The 16842-nt window shown below is 38.7% G+C and overlaps 3 protein-coding genes across 5 annotated transcripts in view; 2 read left to right on the forward strand and 1 right to left on the reverse strand.

The window, feature by feature from the left end:
- Nucleotides 1-1507: 1507 nt before the first annotated feature.
- Nucleotides 1508-7780, reverse strand: LOC103147720 (zinc finger protein 883). Of its 3 annotated transcripts, none has more exons than XM_007566207.2 (2): nt 7571-7780; nt 1508-5041 (listed from the first exon to the last, which is right to left on the reverse strand). In XM_007566207.2, the coding sequence occupies exon 2, from the start codon at nt 4919-4921 to the stop codon at nt 3206-3208; it is 1716 nt and encodes a 571-aa protein (XP_007566269.1). In that variant the 5' UTR covers nt 4922-5041; nt 7571-7780; the 3' UTR covers nt 1508-3205. The 3 variants fall into 3 exon arrangements, with proteins under 3 accessions (XP_007566269.1, XP_007566271.1, XP_007566270.1); XM_007566209.2 differs by lacking the exon at nt 7571-7780 and adding an exon at nt 6951-7050; XM_007566208.2 differs by lacking the exon at nt 7571-7780 and adding an exon at nt 6418-6721.
- Nucleotides 7781-10143: 2363 nt separating this feature from the next.
- Nucleotides 10144-13553, forward strand: ftr14l (finTRIM family, member 14-like). The gene is made up of 7 exons (XM_007566210.2): nt 10144-10844; nt 10947-11042; nt 11132-11365; nt 11456-11615; nt 11708-11830; nt 12183-12319; nt 12415-13553. The coding sequence occupies exons 1-7, from the start codon at nt 10212-10214 to the stop codon at nt 12796-12798; spliced, it is 1767 nt and encodes a 588-aa protein (XP_007566272.2). The 5' UTR covers nt 10144-10211; the 3' UTR covers nt 12799-13553.
- A 1858-nt stretch (nt 13554-15411) lies between these two features.
- The window catches only part of LOC103147724 (transmembrane protein 150A), a 24641-nt gene continuing 23210 nt past the window's right edge, over nt 15412-16842 (forward strand). Inside the window, exons 1-2 of the mRNA XM_007566212.2 lie at nt 15412-15666; nt 15959-16200. Of these exons, the coding sequence (XP_007566274.1) occupies nt 16136-16200 (65 nt within the window). The 5' untranslated portion in view covers nt 15412-15666; nt 15959-16135. The remainder of the gene's footprint in view (nt 15667-15958; nt 16201-16842) is intronic.

The raw sequence follows: 16842 nt of genomic DNA on the forward strand, positions 1-16842 counted from the left end.
TATATATATGTATATATATAATTATATATTATAGAAAAACAGCTGTTAAAGTGTTTTAGCTCGGCCAGCATGGCAACTAATTTAATGTAGGACTACGAAAAGTTTCTACATAAAAGTAGAAGTAAAGTTTTTATATATACAAGTATTTACATCTTGCATTATATTATCATAATCAGGTTTTTTATTTTGATCCTTTTAAGAATCTGTCTGGGAGCCCCAAAAACAAAAGATCACATTGGGATTATTTTTCATTTTTTTCCTCCAATTTGGTGTCATGAGATTGTTATTTTTTTAAAGATTAAATGCATTTTTCAAAAATAAAATTGCACTACTTTATGTAAATGGCTTCCTGAGATAGTTTAACAACTGGTAAGAGCTTCTTTGCTTATGTGTGTGTGCTATGTCCATTTCACCCATTCATTCTGCTAATGCTGACTTAAAAGGATGACCAGCGTAACATTTCTATAGGCCAGAACATTATTCTGCTTCTTGATAACAGCACCTTCTACAATTAGCAAAACTATTAATTCCCTTTGAAGATTTTGTTAAAAATACAAACAGCAATCCTGAATATATGAAGATGAAGGGTATGGTATATTTGGAAACGAGACAAGACCACCCACCTAAACCAACAAGATGAGCAAGGACCAACAATCACAGAAACAGCCAAAAGGCCCACTGTGACTCTGGAGGAGCTGCGGAAATGTACACCTGGGAGTAACTACAAATCTAAAAACCTAGGCTTTATGCAAAAATGGCAAGAAAAATGCTATTGCTGAAAGGATAAAATATGTTAAATGTTTAAAGAGTGGGTGAATATGCCCTAAACATACAGTTAATGCTGCAACACAATAGCTTAGCTTGAAGCATAATAATCTGTTAGTTTGACCCACTTAAATTCAACTGATCATCTGTAGCAAAAATTTACTAAATTTAAGTTTGCGTAAGACCTCTGATTTTATAGAGAATAGTTTTATTCCACAGATTTGCAAATCTGGAAGTCAAGCTCCAAAAGATAGCTATAGCAATGTTGGTTTACAAAATACAAACTTATTCCCATTTTGCAAGAATGCACTTCGGTTCTGACCTAAAACGTGTGATCTGAGATTGTAGTTGTAATGTGAAAAAGTTTAAGGACCATGAATACTTTTGGAAGGTACTATATAAGCCAAGGTCACATCAGCTGGAGATCCGGTCCTTGTTCCTCTGCTTCAGACCAAAATCAGCCTCCAGCTGTGAAAAAATGTAAACCATTGTTTAGTTCACGTAGGAGACATGTTCTTTTTTAGGTCAAAGATAATTCCCAAGGGCCTTCACACCTATTCAATCACAGCTTTTACCCACCGAAATTGATGCCATTTATAGTTTTAAGACTGTAAACAGCGACACCATGTGTTTAAACAGTGTCAGTGCAGGTTAATTTTTTTTTTTTTGGTATTTGTATGACAATAAATAAGCGTCATGATTTTAGTACTACTCCAAATTGCATTAATTCAACACCATGAGAGAGAGAGAGTCAACAACCTTTATTTATCCATATATGTGCCACTCAGATGGGGAAGATGTGTTACAGGGTTTGCCCTTAAGAATAGTCTATATGGATCTTTTACACCACTTTCTCAATGAGGCCATTGACAAAAAAAAAAATCAAAAGGGGGAATAAAACAATATAGTTGTAACAGTGTAAACACATTGCAATATACATGAAAGCAAAAGAAAAAGGTGACAAATTAAAATGTAGGGCAAGTTAATGAGTAAGAACTAAAAAAAAAAAAAAAAGTAAATCCTGAAAACCCTAACTTTCAAATAACAGCTGGGCATACATTTCTACATTGCATGCAATAAGGCACCTAACTAACACAAGGAAAAGAACTATGCTACAGTGTGACGCACAACTGTTATCCAAATAAAGATATTGCTCACCAAATGTTCAACTCTCATAAAATCCCGTCTCATTCTCTTTCGTATAACCCAAGCCATATCTAAAAAAATACGTCAGTTTGTAAAAGATATTTTACACAGAACAGTAAATAGAGCGCAATCCATTGGACTTCAGAAAAATCTTGTAAAATGAGATTCTCATGTTTTAGTATACACAACTTCTTTTTGTTTTAGATCAAACAACGAAAAGTTTGCAGGTCAACAAGAATATGTGTTACCTATAACTATACACAGGCAATTAGTTTCCAAAGCAATAATGTACATTTGGATCTTAGGGTGAAGTTGAAACCACGCAGTAAATAATTAGGACACGGGTCATGTTGCAATATGCTACCCAGAAGATTTTTATTTTCTAATATGCATTTTTGTTATAGCTAGATTGCATGTCAGAATAGACTGGGGTCTCGACCAGTATTGCTCTCTGTACAGTTTATGAAGCCGTGCTAAACCACCAGACATACAAAAATCCAATCTCATAAATATACAGGACGGCTCATGTTAACGGAGCCCAACTTTATGGAAAAATTTGCAACATTTTTCTTTTCGTTTTTATATCCAACACTTAAAACAAATTAAAGAAAGAAAAAAAAAGACGTGGAGAGACAGAGTGAATCTTTCTATCAAAAGTTGTATCGTCTGGAACAGCACACTAGTTAACTATACATATATATAAAAGAAAATCAAGAAATATCTACATTGGATTTTTGATATTTGCTTCATACGAGTTACATCTGGGGAGGAAAAAAAAAATCAAACGGGGCAACAGTTCCTGTTCAGTTGTATTTGACATTTTTAATAAAGTCGCAGCTGAAAAGCAAAGGTGTGCACCTGAAGATACATGAGTGGAACTCTATGAAAAAGATGAGAGGTATTATTTACCCAAAGATACCATTTTATCTTGCAGATTTTCAAACCACATTTGTTTTTCTTTTAAAAGAGTTCTGGATGTCCTGGAGCGAGTGAGACAGAATCACGAGAAATTCCTTCACTATATTCTATACCATCTTGGAGCTGCACACAAAGCCTTGGGTTCAGTTCAGTTGCATGTTTGCACAGTCTCTCAGGCCGAGTCCCCACCTTTTGAATAAATCTGAATTATTGTCCGTTTATTCTGAGCTGCTCCACTTAACCAGAACTAGATATCGACATGACCTCTTTGTCTGCAGAAGTTGGACTACCGTTTTCTGTGGTGCTGTGATATAGATATAAGGATTTGGGGGGACAGAAACGTATGAAAAGTGGTAATGGGGGCTAAGGGCTGCCTCTAAGGGTGGGGCCCTGGTCTGTGATCTACGTGGATTCTATGATGTCTGGAGAGAGAGGAAGAATGGTTAAAGCCTTTTCCGCAGTGAGAGCACCTGTATGGTTTCTCGACAGACAGGATGAGCTGTTTTGGGAAGGCATTGTTGGAGAAAGCCTTACCAACAGGGATGGCGGTGTACTGCTGCGGTTGTGGTGTTGGTGGCTGTGGCGATTGTGGTTGTGGCTGTAACTGCTGTTGTGTCTGCAGCGGCGACGCGAGCGCCTGCTGCTTCTCCAAATGAACTCTCTGATGCCTCGCAAGAGAGGAGGAGTGATTGAACTTTTTGCCACAGTGACCGCAGGTGTACGTTTTTCCATCCGAGTGGACTCTTTGGTGCCGTGACAGAGAGGAGGAATGATTGAAGCCCTTGTCACAGTGGTGGCACATGTACGGTTTCTCTCCTTCCTGGAGTACTCTTTGCTTTGGAGGCGAGACGAAAGTGATGGATTTCCCAGGCTGAGGTGGGGAAAACACCGGGTTCTGCAGGTGGGTCTTGTTATGGCGAGACAGGGATGAGGAGTGGTTGAAGCCCTTGTTGCAATGTCTGCAGGTGTAGGGCTTCCCCCCGGCGTGGACTTGCTGATGCTTCTTCAGGTGACGCTTGCGGACAAAACTCTTCCTGCACATGTTGCATTTGTACGGCTTTTCACTTGAGTGAATCCTCTGGTGCTCTCGCAGAGTCGCGGCGGCCGCAAAACACTTTCCACACTGTGCGCACCGGTGGGGTTTGTCTCCGAGCACGACTGCTGTGTGGGTCTTTTGGTGCTGCTTCAGGTTGGAAGTCGTAGCGAAGCCTTTGCCACACTGGCCACAGGTGTATGGCTTTTCGCGCGCATGGACCTCCTGGTGCTTCTTTAAATGCCTCCTGCGGACGAAGCTCTTCCTGCACTGTGTGCACTTGTACGGTTTGTCTTCAGAATGCATCTTCATGTGTTCCCTCAGTGTTATGGCAGCTGCAAAGCTCTTGCCACATTCTGTGCATCTGTGGGGCTTGTCTGGCAAATGAATCATCTGATGAGACTTAAGGCTGTAGGCATCAATAACATCTTTACCTATCAGGTCAACTCCCGGGGGAACGTACGGCTTTTCTTTCATGTGAATTTTCATGTGCTGCTTGAGACTGGCTTCTACGGCAAAACTCTCCCCACAGTGGATACAGATGTACGGGTTGAGGTCCTTGTGGATCTCAAAGTGTTGGTGAAGATCAGCTATGCTGCCAAAGATCTCCCCGCACTCGTTGCACTGTAGGCCGTGAGCTTCATGTATGATTACGCCATTCTCGGATTCCACTGTCAACTCGCCGCCATGATCGGACTCCATTTTCACCACATGCTCACCTTCTGTCTTAAGCAGCACCTCTCCCAGTAAAGTCTCGCCCGTTTCTGTCTTGATTTCTGCTGCTGTGAAACAGTGCATGTCAGCATGCTCCACCTTGATATAGTCATGGTCTGTCTCGGCAACGATCGCATCCACACATGTGACAGCCCCGAGTTCTCCCCCGAGTCCTTGGATCTTTAAGTCTGAGCCGTGGATCTCCAACTCCAATCCACGCTTTTCCTCTGTCATGATCTCCGTTTCGGCTCCATAGTGAAGGTCGACGTGGCTATGGGCTATGACACACTCCGACCCAAGTGTGTCAAGCCCTGGCGTGTCACATTCAGTCTCTGACTCGGCCATAAGAACACACTCCAGCCCCACGGCCTCCGTTTTTCTGCCGGATGATGACCAAAGAGGGAATCGGGGTTATATGTTGGGGTTTTTTTCTGCCTGCGCCGGCGTTCTTGTCAGTGAGCTGACCTGGGAAAAAAAAGGGAGAAAAAAATTCATTGACAAAAAAATAAATAAATAAATAAAAAAAATAAAAAATATTGTGACATTATTAAAAAATTTCACAAAACACAGTGTTTACTCACAAACTAATAAGTTATAGGATCTGTTTGTTGCTTACTAATCATTCACTTATTAACCAATTTGATATCAATTAGGGCAGCCCAATTTTAGAAATAGTATCATATTTACTTTTCTATTTTAATTACTTTACTACTTAACTTTTTTGCACCAAATAAAGTAACAGAATAATTTCAATAATGTCTACACAGTGACGATAAAGGCTGCCGTGTTTTATATCTGTTGTGAGTTTAATGAACAATAAAGCTCAACTGAAATTATACCATACATTGCTGGAAAGCAGTTTAAATACATAATTCCAAATATATTGCAGCCCACCAAATATTGCATTGAAGCAGCCCTTTGCGATACTGCACACACTCATTGTGATTTAGTAGACTGTGCAGCTTTACTATTAACCGAGTGCAATTAAGGCAGATGGTAAATTAAATGTATTTAATTTGATTAACAGTACTGCTAAACTTGCATCTAAACTTCACGGATTGCAACAAATATTTTGTATTTCAAACTGCTTTGACACAGCCATATTATAAATTTAGCAGTAAGTTGAACATTAATAGTGATGTGAGATTTTACAAACTTAAAGATTTATGAAAATCTTAAAGATATCTCATCTTATAGAGATAACCAAAGAATCAAAGAAACAACCCCATTCTCTTTAGTTTCACTGGTACTTAAACCAAGGTGCAAACTATTGGGATATAAAAACAGCAACAAAATATCCACAAAACCACAACAACTCTAGTTTGTAGGAACTATAGAGTGCTATTAAATCTTAATTTAAAATAAAAAACTGCGCTTAAGGTAATATACTTAACCTATATATTGACATAACTCATACCTGAGCAAACCAGGTGATGCATTTGCTGGCTACATTAGCGTACATGCTTCGCTTCATTAGCTATACTCCAGTGATGTTTAAACAAAAGTAAACCACGCAGCTTCTTATTCGGTCTTAATCCCCAATTTCTCCCTCAGATTTGCTTTATGGCTCGCCCTTATTCTGATATACGAGGAACCATTTGAACATTTAGACAACGGGCTTTTTGTTATTAAACATTTAGGTTGTTAGCCTTTCAACAACAGCTACAAATGGCCTCCATAGCCGCTAGTTAGCTGGCTATGGAGGACGGGCGACTGGTTACCGACAAAACAGCATTGTGTTAGCTGCTAGTGCGTTTGCATTTTAGCCAGCTAACTAGCTGGAAGATGGTCACATACGCGAGTACTGTGCTTTCAGGGCTTCATAGACGACAAATACTTACAATAAAACAGGCGGCCAGACCGAGTTTATAAGCGCACCTTAGGACGACGGAACGACGCGGAAATTCTCCCAGTGCGATTATTACCAGGCCATCTTGTTGTGCCACACCAGCACTTCCAGCTAGTCTAAGATGGCTGCCGCTGGCTAACGTTATCCGCCTTAGCTTCCGTCATACACAATATATCTAAACAGGGTGGGCAACAATCGCTAAAGGGAGCGAATATTGTTGAAGAACTCGAATAGATGATCCTAAATAATCATTGAACATTGAAGTTACGACATTGTGTTGGCTTTTAACCTAACTAAAGTGTATTTAGCGCGCTAAGACTCGCCTATAAATCCAAGCAGGAGCTGGTTAGCTGAAACAAAGATGGCTAACTGAAGAAGGACGCTGCTGTGCGAAAAGCCCAGGAAAGGGCGACTTATAGTCACAAAAGACGAGAAACTTGCAGATTATTCGAAGCCAAAATAAGTTCCTCAAGTTAACGAGAACCAAACAGTTTGCAAAACGATGCTTGCGTGAACCAGACCGACCTGATCCCGAGTGTTTCACTGCGGCAGCAGCAGAACAACCACACTTCAATGGCGGCCTTGATTGTGTTAGCAGCTACCAAGCATGCATGTCGCGGCTACATAGCCATGATGCCGAGCTAAAAACTCAGCTAATCCAGTTAGTTAGCAAAGCTAAAGTATCCATATACATGCAGATTGATATAATTTCACATCGCAAAACACTGGCGAATAACCTTTATGAAACACGAAACCGTGCATTTAAAACTACATTGTGTAGAGACAAAAGTAGAGTAGTCCACACAGAAATACAGATTAGAGACTACAGACTAATAGATTTAAAGATAATATAGTTCCTTAAACCTATAAATTCGTGGGTTGGTATGCTTTTAGGGCACTGCTGTTTCGATTATCGCGGGTCAAGGCCTGTATTTTTCCATCAGAGTTGTAAACTGCTGGTCAGCTATTACCACCCTATACACACAATATTTAAAAAGATACGACAGGATTATATCTATCGGAACACACCCGCCCACCTATTGAGAAAATATGTCTGAGAATAGATTGCATTTAAAGGATGAAATGTTCACCGGGATTAACATCCTATAGAGTTAGTATACAAAACCGTGCATGCACACACCCACCTTTCTGTCCTTTTAGTTTGTGGTTGTTGCAGAGAGAGAAGCAGAAGAATCGTTTGGGGATTTTACACGCTGGGTCTGAGGGGTGCTTTGCAAGTTTTTCAGTGAGCCTCGTCACACTGCTCTGGTCTGTGTGTCTTCGTTTCCTCTCACTGCCTGTGTGTACAGCTGGCGCCACAGCTCATCTGGCGCCAACGTTGGACCTCCGACGCACTTTAGCGAAAGCAACTATTGTCATTTCATATCAACACATACACCATCGTCACCCCCTACAGGCTGGGAGTTAAAGTGCAGGAGATTGAAAGAGTAAATTCAAAGTACTACTAACTATTAATTATTCCGTTGGGAAAGAGTAAACCTTTCATTCCTGCCAAAAATATTTCCAATGAAACGGTATGGTTTTCTTTAAATTTAGCCGAGCATTTAATTAAAGCTGGCTATGCATGGACTGAGTAAATAAATTATTAAGGAGGCAGACATGTAGGTTTGCAGTAGAGGTGATTAATTCCAAAGACTTGCTTTGAAATTGTGCTAAATCTGATCAGTGAAAATGGCACTAAGCATGTATAAAACACCTTATATAGACAGACTCCATCGGAATATGTGATGATTAGTGGAACACCCACTAATCTAAGGTTTAGATGAGCTCATCATTGGCATGAATGTTGCTTTTGAATAAGACTTTTAATGGTGCTTCTATAACCTTGTTTTTCCTTCAGCGTGAAGTGAAACACTATATCACTTCAGTTAAAAAAAAAAAACAACAACATTTGAGTGCTCAAGGTTGAATTAGTTTTATTTTGTCACTTATTGGTAAAAAGTAAACATAGTCCCACACAGTGATATTTGATTAAATAGGCCTTGGCAATGGGCAGTGACGCCATACACTTAGTGTAGTCAACAGTTGCTGACATCACCATTATATATATGACTATACTTCTCATTAGAAGTGTATCTTTTAATTGGTATTCTGACAGAGATTTTAACCAAGGTCCATAAATCTCTTAAAGAACTTAAGAGAAAATCACTCTAGAGGCTTAATGACCTGCTTTATTAATTATAAAGCCAGTTTTAATGTGCATTAGGAATTATTAATCTTTTGGAAAACCCAATGTGTGCAAGTTTGAACCATATTTCTGTTTATCTTAAGATAAATTGAAGATTTATCCCACCACTACCATTAGCAGTAAAATATACCCTGGGCATGATGCTACAACCACTATGTTTGACAGATTATGGACTCTTCCCAGTTCTGAAGTTTATTCTTTGGGTTTGAAAGTTTTAAAAGTTTACTGAGGCAGTTGGCTATCTCTTGTTTGATGCCATCTCAGTCTATGCTGATGTTCATGACTTCATTGCTATCAGTGACGCTATTATTCCTGCATCCTACCATTTGTGACTGATTTAATCATTAGTCGTTCATCAGTTGCCATTTAACATCCATGCTTATCTTTTTTCATCTTAGGGGAACAGGATCAGATGGTTGACATTTTAACAGTAACCTTAAAGTGTCAGCACTTTGATGATTCCCAAAAATATCGTGCCAGAAGGTTGTTGATAAATATAAATGCATATTGATTCAGCTTGATCTGAATTAGTAAATTCGGATAATTTGTTATATGAATTTATTACCTTACCTTGTATTTGTCTTTTCTTTTTTTACCCTTTGTGGGTTAAATAAAATCCACAAAAAAATCCAAATTTGTGCATTCAGTTATTCCTTTTAATGTTACTTACAGTGATATCTTGTAACACTATTTCTCCCTGAAAAGAATGACTGTTCAAATGCATCACTGAATGCCTGAAATTATATTCTTACTTAAATGAGTGTAAGCCTAAAACTATTGACTGATATATTTGAGACATGACAGGATTTGCTAAAAGTGTGGCCTGCCAATAAATGTATCTGTTGTGATATTTACAAGAAAAATGTCACTAAAGCAAGATGAACGACAGATAAATTAACAAATAATTCTAAATTTCAAGAAAAACTGTTCAAAGTAAAGAGACAATGGATGTGTTTTAGCAACTAAAAGATTTTCATTTTGTTTAAAATTTCCAGTTAGGTGTTTTCTTGTGTCTTACGTGCTGTTTGTTATTTAATCAATTATTTTATATGACTGTTGTTTTTCTAGCATGTAGAGTACCTGTATAGCCCTTTTCATTGGACAGCGGTGTCATTCTTAAGTACAAAGACACTATAATTAGGTTTTTAGAAAATAGTTTGATTTGCTTTTTTTGCCTTTTTAATGTGAAACATATATTTAATACATTTTACAATATAACGTTATTGCAGTTTTTTACTTTCCAATTCTATCACATGGATACAGCTTATTTCATTCTGTTTTAGGTCAGTTCGTCATAACAGAGTAATATGAAGTTGTCAATTACTGCCACAAGATGGTGCTCCTTCGCCAGTGCCTTTTTTCTAGCAGTTGATTAGGTTTTGTAGGTTTTACAAGATTAAAAATAAGTTTTTGAAGAATAAAGTGGTAACGTGCTAACCTGCTTTTTTTAGCTACTAAATAAGACTTATTGTTACTGCTAATTTCAAAATGTTCATCCCCCCCCGACCTTTCTGCCAGTTTCATCCTATTAAGTGGATTTCACAACAATCATATGTCCAACCTGGAATACTGGTTTTATGAGTAGTCCACATAGCAAACATTCTGTCACACAAAGCGTCACTCGTTCAGTTTCACCGGAACAGTTCACTTCGGGAGCTCAGTTATACTTGATCCTGTTTACTTGTAGTCTTTTTCTTTTTGCCATCAACCTCATTAAAAGGCTGTCACTCTGCTCTCAAGCTGATTTCCTAGTGGATTTTATTTTTGGTGTCTTATCTGCTAGTTTTATTTTCTCATCTTTGGAAAAGAAAATGTCTCACTCAGACAGTCTGGACTTGGACAGATATGCCAATTTGGACAAATCTCGCCGGTCAGCCAGTCGAAACCAGACCAGGCAAAGGACCAAGGATGGGGAGGTCCTCTGTGACTTCTGCACTACGAGGAAGCAAAAAGCCGAGAAGTCCTGTCTGGTTTGCCTGGCATCGTATTGTGCGGAACATCTGCAGTCACACTATGACTACCCCACCCTGATGAAGCACAAACTGGTCAAAGCCACGGGTCAGATGAGAGAGAAGGTCTGTGCCCAGCACGACAAGCTGCTGGAGGCCTTTTGTCGCACCGATCAGACATCAGTCTGCGTCTTGTGCATGATGGACGAACACAAACACCATGACATCGTCCCGGCTGGAACTGAGAGGACTGAGAAACAAGTGAGCGTTGAACAGATCTCATTCTGCACTTTGAACTCAAAAAAATGTTTGTTGTTATTAGCCTTTAAGTATTTAAACTTTCTTTTCCTTGCATTTTTGTAGAAACAACTCGGTACCACTCTGCACAAGTCTCAACAAAGGATTGATCAGAGAATTAAAAAGTGGCAGGATCTAAGACAAGCAGTTGAATCAGTGAAAGTAAGTAAAACACATCCAAGTTAAATTGCAGAAAGGTTTTTTGTTCTGAAATGAAACTGTTTTCTAATCATTCACATGTATCTCAACAGCACTCTGCTCAAACAGTTCTTGAGGAAAATGAGCGGATCTTCACTGAACTAATTAATTCTATACAAAGGAAGTACAATGAAGTCAAAGAGATGGTCCTCTCCCACGAAAGAACCACCGTGACACAGGGGGATCTACTCCTGGACCGTTTGGAGGAGGAGATAACTCTGCTGAGGAAGAGACACAACAACCTGGAGAAGCTCTCCCGCACTGATGATCACATTCACTTTCTGCAGGTGAGGATGATCTGCTCAATGTAACACAATGACTTTAGAGCTCAGAGTGGTCTATATGCTCATTTATGGGGACGTTTTTATGTTTACCAGAGCTGGCAGTCTCTATCGGGCCCCTCCGGGTATGAAGACCTAAACAGCATCAATGTTGTTCCCAATTATTCCTTTGATCCTGCCAAGAGAGCCATTGCGGCATTGAAATTGCAAGTGGAAGAAATCAGCAAGACAGAAATGATGAAAATCTCTGGAGCAGGTAAACACATCTGTCTATTTTTCCTCACCAAATACAACCAAAACTAAGCAGTTTGATGAATCCCCTGCTTTTTTTCTTCTTAACTTTCATAGTGAAGGAAGTGTACATCACGCAAGAAGCAAAGGAAGGTGAATTAAAGTCAAGAAGAGAATCAATTGTGAGCATTGATGCAAGGACTGTAGAAGAACCAAGGACAAGAGAAGATTTCCTGAAATGTAAGTAGCACAATATTCTGGTAATAAAACTATACATTTTGTCAGACCTGGTCTCATTGTTAATAACTACGCCTTCACTAAGCAAAAGGGTGAGTCCACAAAGTAAAATGACTGAAACTTGAATAAAGGTATTCAACTTGCTCAACAGGTTTATCCGTCGGTTAAAAGTCTTACCTACAATTCAGATTTAGTGAAGCAAACACAGGTGTAACTGCTTTTGTTACACTATCATGTAAACATACACCATACCACACCCAGTTAAACTAGTGCTCGATTGTGATAAATCTGATCAGAAATTTTAAAAACCATCCTCAAGGACCCAAATTATTACTATTTTTTTTCCCCACTTCAGATTCTCTCCAGTTGACTCTGGATGTCAACACAGTCCACCGAAACCTTCACCTCTCAGAAGGAAACAGAACAGCAACAATGAAGAGTGACCCTAAACACTACCCTGATCACCCAGATCGATTTGACCACTGGCAACAGGTGGGGATTTACCGCTTGAAACATGTTTTATTTCATTGTTATTTTTTTTATGTTGCCTTGGGTTTTTGATCACGTTGGTCTTTTTATATTCTTAGGTGTTGTGCAGAGAAAATGTGTATGGATCTCGCTGTTACTGGGAAGTGGACTGGCGAGGAACAGAGATAGACGTGGCTGTTACCTACAAGGGAATCCGGAGAAAAGGAAACAGCAATGACTGCAGCCTCGGCTGGAATGAAAAGTCATGGAGTTTGTACTGCTCTGAGTCCAAGTTCACCTTTGTGCACAACAACAGAAGCAAAGACCTCTCTGCCCCCGTGTCATCCCGCATCGGCGTCTACTTGGACCATGGGAAGGGAATACTTGCGTATTACAGCGTCTCTGATGGCATGCGCCTTCTGCACAAAATTCAGACTTCATTTGTGGAGCCTCTGTACCCTGCTTTTAGCGTGTGGGGCTTTGGCTCTTCTATAAAGCTGTAGGAGAAGAACCATGGGATCAGATCTTTTGAATTACAGACTATTAATATTCTCAATATTTATGGGAAAGATGAGATAGATTGTATTTGGGTTCTATTTTATTGTATTTGTTTACTTACAAATGAGTTGCAGATAGAAAAGGATTTCAATTTATGTGTATATATTTTTTGTATTTGTATTTTGTATTTCTTTTACCAAATCTTCTGACTTACATTGTTTGTTTAAAGTGGTTCATCTATGATGAAATGAACATGAACAAAACTGATGGAAATTTTTATTCCTGCTGCATTAAATAACTGAAAGTTTCAGAAGAGATTTCACAGATTACAACTAATTGTTAAATTGCAACCATGCAGCAGTAATATAATATATTCCATACATTTCTTCCTGTGAGTTGCTTGAGTTTTCTTCAATATCTCTCAGATGATGATTTTCCTTTTTTTCTTAACAGCATTTATTGTACTTAAAAATCTTTCAAATCGTTTTTTTAAGAAAACAATGAGATTTTTTAAAATATATTGTATCTATTGAAAGTGGAAACAAATGTACTTGACTAAAAAGTCAAAATCAAGCAAATACATAAATCATCACATTCTGGTTACTGTTGCAATTTTTCGGGATTGTTTAGGGTTATAAAAAAAACTATTAACTAAGAAATTGACACCAATCATCCTATCATGGTAATAAAGGGAATGTTGTATCTAAACCTATTTACATTGTATTTCTTATTAATTTGAAATAAAATATTTAAAATGACACATTTTTTTCTCACTGCCTGGCCTCAAATCATAATGAACTTTATCCCTTTTAGGACAGTTAGGTGAACCAAATTTATTTCTATTTGCAAAATGCCAAAAAATTAAGAAAGCATTTTTCAAATAATTTTTCTTAGTAATTTTCTTAAAATTTTGAAGTTTACATATAGTTCCTTATTACTAATGGAATTGCCTTTTTAGTGTATGGTCAGTTATCTGAATCATCTCACAAAGCTCCCAATTTTGGCCCTTTTCTTCTAAGAATTGATGTATCTGAATCAGGTTTGAAGAAATAATCACACACATCTTTTCAACTGTGCTCACAAATTTTCCATGTGATGAAGCTTAAGATTTTGTGAGCAAATTAGGCTGTATGGTTGAGGTAATTTTGTATTTGCATGACCCATTTGTTCCTGAGCTTTACTTTCTGACTGGTGTTTTGAATTGTTGCTTCAATATTTACACTCAATATTCATCCTCCTCACAAAATGTATCACTGGGAGTTTGCAAAGCAACCTTAATAAATTGAATACATTCTGGAAATAACTGAGATGTAGTCTACTTATCTATTTGAAATGTACCTTTTTAAGTCCCGTTAAGCTTCATTTGGAGAAAGAAATTTTTCACAGAGCCAATAGTACACCATTAATGCAGTCTGGTATGTGATAAAGTCTGGGGCTTGTTTAGACCCGGTATTAACCTGTGTTGAACGTTGACGCCCTGCCCAAAAATCCACCCTGAGGGATTATATCTTGGCTTTGCATGCAAAAAACAAAACAAAACAAAACAAAACAAAACAAAACAAAACAAAACAAAACAAAACAAAACAAAACAAAACAAAACAAAACAAAACAAAACATAACCACATCCCTCAGTGGATTGTTACATTTTGAGCTGATATTGCAACCAATAACTCAGACATCTCTGAGTTATAGCTGGATTGAAAATTCATCTAAATAGATGCCACAAAATTGCTTCCTACACACATTTCAAAATGCATGGTAGGCTATTCGTCCCCAGTCAAATAAAGCAACAAAATTCTGAACACTAAATAATAAACAATTTGATGGATAACATTTAAGAATTCTTCATATCAGTGATCTCATTTAGCTAAAAGGACGGTTAAAAAAAGAAAATCCAAAACAAGAACCTAGAAAATAGAGCATTCATGTTGACCTAACATGGATATTCATGGAGTATCAGAGTAAAGGGGGTGAACACAAATAATCGCTATCAGTTTTTCATTTGTAAAAAAAAAACAAACAAAAGACCACCATTACCACCCACCATGTGACACTGATCACAAAAATCCTTGCAGAAAACCTTGCATGTTGTGATTTTTAGAATGATATCAGTGAGTCGAAACTCTTGCTTTCCTAGCGGTGATGACTCACTTAATCAAAATAACTTGATTAGCCGCATTCCAGGCTCTGTCTTGAAGTTTGTTGAAGTTACAAAATAATACTTTTTATTCCTCATAGAGACTTTCCATTTGCGTGTCGTTATGTACACCAGGGGGCAATATTAGCTCTATGTTAAACAAAATGGCTTCGAAAATCCCATTTTAAAACTTTTCACTACTTTCTTTCGCTAATAAAATAGGAAACCTTTCCTGAGCATGAATTTTCATATTCACAACAATTGTTCTTGTTTGATTAATTTGAGACTTTCGCGTATACACCTTTGAAGACGTGCTTGGCGGGTAGGATTTTTGCTACACCGCAGATTTATTTACATTTCATTGTATTCAGTATAGAAAAATGATTAAATGATTGGTTGAGTAGTCTTTGTTACGGTGGAATGAAGTCTTTAATCATCAACGCCTCGGGCCACGCCCACTCGAACCTAACTTTAGGTGGGCGGAGTCAAACAGCTGGATCTTCTGGGATGTCTTCGGGTCTCGTGGCAGCATTTCTGTGAGCGCGAGCTGTACGCCACGCACTTCAAAGCGAAACGGCCAACTTCTGCTCAGGAGAAACACACGAAGCAAAGAGATTTTTAAAGTAACGCGGCATCTTTTGGCACTTTGTTTTGAAGGGGACTAGGAGGACACGTCGACGGTCTCAAAGTTTCCACAAAACCTCCTGCAAAACTCGCTGGTCCTCGGAGGCTGAAGGTGAGTAATGAGCCACATAGTTTGCTGTGATAGATTAAAGAAAAATGCACATGCCTAATATATATTACTTTGTTGCGCTCCGCAAAAAAAAAGTGAAAAAAAGAAAAAAAAAACGGTTAAAGAAGGTAACATCATAGTTTCACAAACTGAACGATTTTTGCGCGTGATTGAATCACATTTCACCCAACAAAGAAGATTAGTTTAATTTGTATTGCTGATTAGTGCGCGATAAGTACCTGAATAATCCTGACCTAACTCGCTGCCTGCCCCCTTTCTCTGTCTCATTCACCAGCTAAAAAAAGGACACATCTGTCCCATCTGCCAAGCTCCATCTTTAGGAAAATGAATCAGTCTGTGATCATGCAGAGCCCAGTCACCTGGAGGTAAATGTTTGTCTGCTACCTGAGAGGATATTCCTGGGCTGGTCGAAGAGGACGGAGAGGAAAGGGATTTTTCAAGGTGGTCCAAAATGTCTCTGTGGATGATACTGCCCGTCAGTCTCCCAGTACTGAGCATCACTGGGATATGGGTTGTGTAAGTTTTACATTTTTTTGTATTGTACTACAGGCTTTGTATGGGTTTGTTTTTGTAATGGTAGCCAAAATACCAACAACAATGTAGCCTATGTCTCTTTTCCAGCATTATCATAGCAAACGCCAATAAGAGATCTAACAAGGTGCTTTATGTAGCCCTCTTGAACTTTAAATCTCAACAAAACATCTTATATGATGTTCTCTGCGTGTACCTAGTTTTTTTTTTTCTTTTTAGAATTAAGAATAGATTTTTTTTTTTTGAGTTAGGGAGCAGTTTGAGAAATGAAATAAATCAAGTTTCAAGTTTGCCAAACTATTAAATGTCAGTTGTGTTTAACACAATTTGGAAAGTTGTGTGAGCTGATAAAAGTCTGTTTTGAAATATATATATAGAGATAGGGTGAGAAGCTCGGTCATCCGGGAGGGACTCAGAGTAGAGCCGCTGCTCCTCCACGTCGAGAGGAGCCAGTTGAGGTGGCTCGGGCATCTGGTCAGGATGCCTCCTGGACGCCTCCCTGGTGAGGTGTTCCGGGCACGTCCCACCGGGAGGAGGCCCCGAGGAAGACCCAGGACACGCTGGAGGGAGCTTGCCTCTCGGCTGACCTGGGAACGCCTTGGGGTTCCCCCGGAGGAGCTGGAAGAA

Source organism: Poecilia formosa, unplaced genomic scaffold (genome assembly GCF_000485575.1).
Source record: "Poecilia formosa unplaced genomic scaffold, Poecilia_formosa-5.1.2 Scaffold188, whole genome shotgun sequence".
NCBI lineage: Eukaryota > Metazoa > Chordata > Actinopteri > Cyprinodontiformes > Poeciliidae > Poecilia > Poecilia formosa.